The sequence below is a fragment of the Mandrillus leucophaeus genome, unplaced genomic scaffold, assembly GCF_000951045.1.
Source record: "Mandrillus leucophaeus isolate KB7577 unplaced genomic scaffold, Mleu.le_1.0 Scaffold891, whole genome shotgun sequence".
NCBI classification, from domain to species: domain Eukaryota; kingdom Metazoa; phylum Chordata; class Mammalia; order Primates; family Cercopithecidae; genus Mandrillus; species Mandrillus leucophaeus.
The window spans coordinates 138,854-144,889 of NW_012109708.1; the positions used below are offsets into that span (position 1 = coordinate 138,854).

Consider the following 6,036-nt stretch of genomic DNA (forward strand, 5'->3'; position numbering starts at 1 on the left):
GGTTAGAGGGGGGGGCCTTGCCCACGGGAACATCAGGCCTTGGACACTTTCCCACTGCAGTGCTCCCTGGAGGGCACCTGGGTGTGGCTTTTGAGGTCCCCAGAATCGCACCCACCCTCTGCCTGCAGGTGTTTCCCACCACCCTCCCATGAGCCCCTTCCCCTGAACATCCCCAGCGCTGTCCTCAGCGGGGCCCGTGCTAATCCTCTCCGCAGTCAGTGGGAGCTCCCACCGGGTCCTCCTCAGCCGGCCCTCGCTGCCGCCACGCACCTCACTCTCTTTACTGTCACCAGCCCCCTGCAGTCCATGCTGTTATTATCCCCACGTGACAGATGGGGACACCGAGGCACAGAGCCTTGCCAAGGGCAGCAGGAGGGAGGCTGGAGTAGTCTGGACCCCACTCCGCTCTCTCCTTCACCGGCACCAGATCTGTCTCTATGGCCACATCCCGGGCTATTTCAGACCAACACGATGGCACAGGTCACTTAAATAAAAAAGAAAACAAACAAATGTAAACACCTGCGCCCGTCCCATGCTGCCCGTGCGCTCCTCTGATTGGGATCGTGGCTCTCTGCTGCCCTCCTGTGGCCGTTGGTTGTCCTGGGTGGGGACGGGCGCTGACCTCGGACAGCAGCGGATACTGATTCCTCCAGGGTCAGACTTGGGCGCGCAGCGTGATCAGGACAGAGCTGAGCCCCGCGGTTATGGAGAGGCCAGCTTAGCTTTCATATATGTCACAAACACATACACAGTCTTTCCAAATGGAGGTGTAGAGCAATTTTTAAATTTAAAATTCATGTTTTATTTTTATTTGTTCTAGAGATGGGGTTTCGCCATGTTGCCCAGGCTGGTCTCAAACTCCTGGGCTCAAGTGATCCTCCTGCCTCGGCCTCCCAAAGTGCTGGGATTGCAGACATGAGAAACCCTGCCCAGCTGAAATGGAACATTTCTAATTTGTAGAGACAGGGTCTGTCTGAGCTGCCCTGGCCGGCGCACAGTGACACTGCAATGTCTGACTCCCGGGCTCAAGGGATCCTCCCGCCTCAGCCTCCCATCATCAGCTGGGATTATAGGAATGAGCCGCCACGCCTGGCTTCAAGCAATTTTTATATTCACACACACAGAACATGGACCTAACTGATTGCCATGAAGATTTTTCATGTCTATGCCCCCAAATCACCCAATAAAATGAACAGACAACTTGATGGGAAAGGATTTGGTAAGGCAGTAGGCAAAAAAAAGTGGCCTTGAGCATTTTAAACTATCAGTTATAAAAAATGTCAGACATACACGAAAGTGAAGCAAGTAACAAAAACTCCCACGACCCCTGGCGAGATTCTTGCTTCTTCTACTCTCCTGTGCTTTCACATGTATTTTCTTTTTACTTTTTGTTTATTTTATTTTATTTTTTTGAGACAGGCTCCTGCTCTGTCTCCCAGGCTGGAGTGCAGTGGCACAATCACGGATGTGTGCCACCACACCAGGCTGCTTTTTGTATTTTTCGTAAAGATGGGGTTTTGCCATGTTGCTCAGGCTGGTCTCCAACTGCTGGGCTCAAGCAATCCTCCCACCTTGGCCTCCCAAAGTGGTGTGATTACAGGTGTGACCTACGGCATCGGGCTCCCTTTCACACGTATTTTCTCTGTGTATATTATTTCCTTACAAATCTCTAACAATTCTAAATCTCTAAGTTTGCAGTTGCTCACACTGAGACTAGTTGTGCAACGCTTGTTTCATAAGGAGCATTGATAGTGACCTGAATTGTGTGCCTGGACATAAGAGGACCTTGTGGAACCTTTTTGTGATCTGGAACTTGCCACATTTCTGGGTGCTGGTAGGTGTTCAGTAGATATTTTTCAACTGAATGCCCGGTCCTTGTGCAGGAAGTGAACTAAGGACACAAAATCAATGCCAATGAAATGCAAGAAAATGAAATAGGAATTATCCCACCACGGTTGAGGCAAAGGCTGGTAAAACTTTTGCTTTGGCAATTGTGGTCCAAAATCCTGTGTCCATGAAAGAGGGCTAGATTGAGTTTGCTATAAATTTTCTTCCAGTCTAGAGGTTCAGTGGTTATAGATAAACAGTTCTGGTTGAAATGCTCAAGATACTTATGGTTTGAGGGGTGCAAAATCCTAGAGAAATCTGAGTGGGCATGAGGTTAATCAGGGATGCTTCCTGGAAGAGGAGAATTTGGGGCAAATTAAAATTTGTACAAGGCAAAAATATATGATGAGAATGAGGAGAATACACAGAAAGAGATTTAAAATTATAGAGCTTATGGCCGGGCATAGTGGCTCATGCCTGTACTCCCAGCACTTTGGGAGGCCGAGGAAGGCAGATCACCTGAGGTCAGGAATTAAAGACCAGCCTGGCCAACATGGTGAAAACCCATCTCTACTAAAAATACAAAACTTAGCCGGGCGTGGTGGTGAGCACCTGTAATCCCATCTACTTGGGAAGCTGAGGCAGGAGAATCACTTGAACCCCAGAGCCAAAATCATGCCACTGCACTCCAGCCAGGCGACAAGAGTGAAACTCTGTCTCAAAAAAATATATACACAGAGCTTAAATTAATTTGGTAGATGGGGCATTACCTAAGTGATATCAGCAAGTGGTCACAGAATACACTAAGATGCATCTACACAACGGAAAATCTTGCAGCCCCGTGACTAAGGAAAGTTACTTCGATTTTCACCAGTCCTTGGAGACACCTCCTCTGGCAGTTAAACCCCCAAGGGAAGGAGCCTCCTGCGAAGTTGTTTGCTCATCTCAGCTGCACCGACAAACCATGGGCGCCCCCCGCAGGGAAAGAAAAAAAAAAAACGAAGAAGCAGGCACGGACCGACCGAACCCACACCCACCTCCCCCGCAAAAAAAACAGCAAGCATACACCAAACAAAGAATGCTGTCAGAAAGAAGCAAACTGAACAAACAAAAGTCATCTCCCACGGTAGGCCCTGGGTGCCACCTCCCTCCACTTCTCTAATGCCCAGCAAACACCTCCCTGGGGTTTGGTCTAATCCTCAGGCCCAGTTCTGGCCTCTTTTCTCTCTGCCTTCAATGGAGATGATTTTTTCCGTGAAAAGAGGATTCTACTGCAAATATATGCAAAGGACAGGTACAGAGCTTGCAAAAATGGATACAAGTCCTGCAAATAGTTCAAACCGAAATACTGAAAATCAGTTTTCATATAGTAGGTGAAATTCTGCCACCATGCTCCAGTCTTCATTCCCCAAAGGGGAAGCAGTTCAGCCAGTTTTCTCCTTACAGACGCTGAGCTGACACAGAGCAGCGCACACTGCTAGGGCGAGGTGAGGAGACAGCAGCCTCGGGGGATTTCCACTGAATACACAAGCAAGCACGTCTCTACCCTGTCCCTCATCATCTCAAAGACAACTTGTATGCTCCGAATACGCCTTTACGAAGTTTCCAGTTACACAGTGTGAGGGGTGGACACTCTACAAAGAGAACGATGAAGTTTTATTTTCTGCCATCTATAAGTTGTTCACCTAAGACCCTAGTGTTGGGCTATAACTGGTGTGAGACATCATGTAAACAGGTGTCATGATCCTAACCATTAATGAGAAAACCAAGACTGAAAATAAGCAAATTATTCACCTGACAATCCAGAGCCAATAGATGGCAGAGCCAGGCACTGGATGCCTTGGGTTCAGTGCTGGCTGCCAATCCTGCAGTGGTCCAGTCCCTTTCTCAGTGCCCCCATCACCTCCCCATTCCTCAAGCTGTAAATGAGGGGGTTGAGCATAGGAGTAAGGACCGTGTAGAAAATGGAGACCACCTTGTCATGGCTGGGGGCCCGGTAGCGCCTAGGCCTCAGGTAGATGAACATGGCTGCCCCATAGAAGACGGTGACAGCTGTCAGGTGGGAGGAGCCAGTGGCCAGAGCCTTTTTCCAGGTCTGAGCAGAGCGCATTCGCAGCACAGTCCCTAGGATGCAAGAATAGGAGGCCACGATGATGGAGAAGGGAAGGAGGAGCATGAAGACACAGCAAGCAAAGAGGAGAGTGTCAAAGAGGGAAGTGTCTACACAGGCCAGTTTCAATAAAGCTGGAACCTCACAGAAGAAGTGATCCACGTTCCTCGAGCCACAGTAAGGTAAGCTCATGGCTGCCACCATCTGAATCACTCCATCGATTATCCCAAAGGCCCAGGAGCTCCCAGTAATCTGGAGACAGACTCTCTGATTCATGAGGATGGGATAGTGAAGTGGGTGGCTAATGGCCACATAGCGGTCATAAGCCATGAGTCCCAGCAAGAGCGCCTCAGAGTCCACAAGAGAGACAAAAAACCCAATTTGTATGCCACAGCCCACAAAGGAGATGGACTTCCTGTCAGACAGGAAGTTGGCTGCCATCTTTGGCACAATGTTACAGACCAACATGAGGTCCATGAGGGAGAGCTGGCTGAGGAAGAAGTACATGGGGGTGTGAAGTTGAGGGTCCATGTAGATGAGGAAGATGAGGAGGACGTTCCCACAGAGGGCCACTGTGAAGACCACCATCACTGCAGAGAAGAGGACAAGGTCAGTCTGGCTGTGGGAAAAGATGCCCACGAGGATGAAGCCATCTGTGTATGATTGGTTCACCCATCTTCCCATGGCTTAGTCGTTCACAGTCACCTGAGAACACAGAGAAATTATGAGACTGAGGGACATGTCTCTATTGTGCTCCAAATTCTTCCGTTCAACAGCATATGCTCCGAGACACGCAGGAGGACACTCTCGTCTTCCTGTGACACAGGTGACAGGACCTCTGCCAGCTCTGGAATTGGACTCCACATGGTTATTCATGCACGTCCAAACCCAGAGGGTAGAAATGGGATCATTCCATGTGCCCCAGGACTGTTGGACGATTCTCCTTCAGCCAGCAAAGCCCAGGCTTTCCACATAGCTGGGGTCACGTGGGTTTGGTCCACTGTCTCTAACAGGCCTTGGACTATTTCATGCCCAAGAGATCATTTACATGTGTTACAAAAAGGAAGGATTATGGAGACGTGAGATGTTCTTTGGTCTTTATTTTGTTCAGGTCAAAAATCCTGGGACCATTTTCAATTTCTCTATTTCTTTAATTCCCTAGGTCCAAACCATCAGAAAGCCCTTTGGCCATACCCTCAGTGTTTCTCAGAATCTAATTCGCTCTTCCCACCCCCACCAAAACCACCCCAGTCCCAGCCACCCTCCTCTCTCCGATGAGTTATTGGAGCCTCTTCCCCGGTCTCCCAGCTTCTGTCCTTGAACCCTTGAGTCTATTGTCACAGCATTTGCAGAGAGTCTGCTAAACTGTAAGGCATTTGTGTAACTTTCCTAGTGAAAGTATGTCAATGACATCCCAAATTACTCCAAATAAAGCCCAGGTCTTACAGTAGAAAGTAAAGTCCTACATCACACACACACACTCACACACATAGACACAGAGACAGACACAGACATACAGACACAAACACACACACACACACATAGACACAGAGACAGACACAGACATACAGACACAAACACAGACACACACACACACAGAGACACACACAGACACACACACACATAGATACATATAGACACACAGACACATGGAAATACACACACACACACACACATAGACACACACACACAGATATACACACATATACAGAGACATGGAAATACACACACACAGACATATGAAAATATACATGCAGAAATACACAGAAACACACAGACACACATAGGCACATGGAAACACACACAGACACACACAGACACAGACATAGACACACAGACACATGGAAACACACACCCCCCGCCACAGACACACACAGACACAGACATAGACACACAGACACATGGAAACACACACCCCCCGCCCGTCCCTCTGAGGTGCCCTGGGGCCCCTCCCTTGCTCACAGAGCTTCCGCGGGTCTCCTGGCCTGGGTGCCCACACCCTCCGTGCTTTGCTCGTTTTCCTCCGTGGAATGCCCTTTCCCAGGTCTCCCTCCCTCCCTGCTTCCTGTCTTTCCTCAGATGCTGGTCTTCATAGAGAG

The 6,036-nt window shown here is 49.0% G+C and overlaps 1 protein-coding gene across 1 annotated transcript; it reads right to left on the minus strand.

Moving 5' to 3' along the window:
• Positions 1–3,673: 3,673 nt before the first annotated feature.
• Positions 3,674–4,621, minus strand: LOC105531517 (olfactory receptor 2V1). The gene has a single exon (XM_011969446.1). The coding sequence runs from the start codon at positions 4,619–4,621 to the stop codon at positions 3,674–3,676; it is 948 nt and encodes a 315-aa protein (XP_011824836.1).
• Between the last annotated feature and the right edge of the window lie 1,415 nt (positions 4,622–6,036).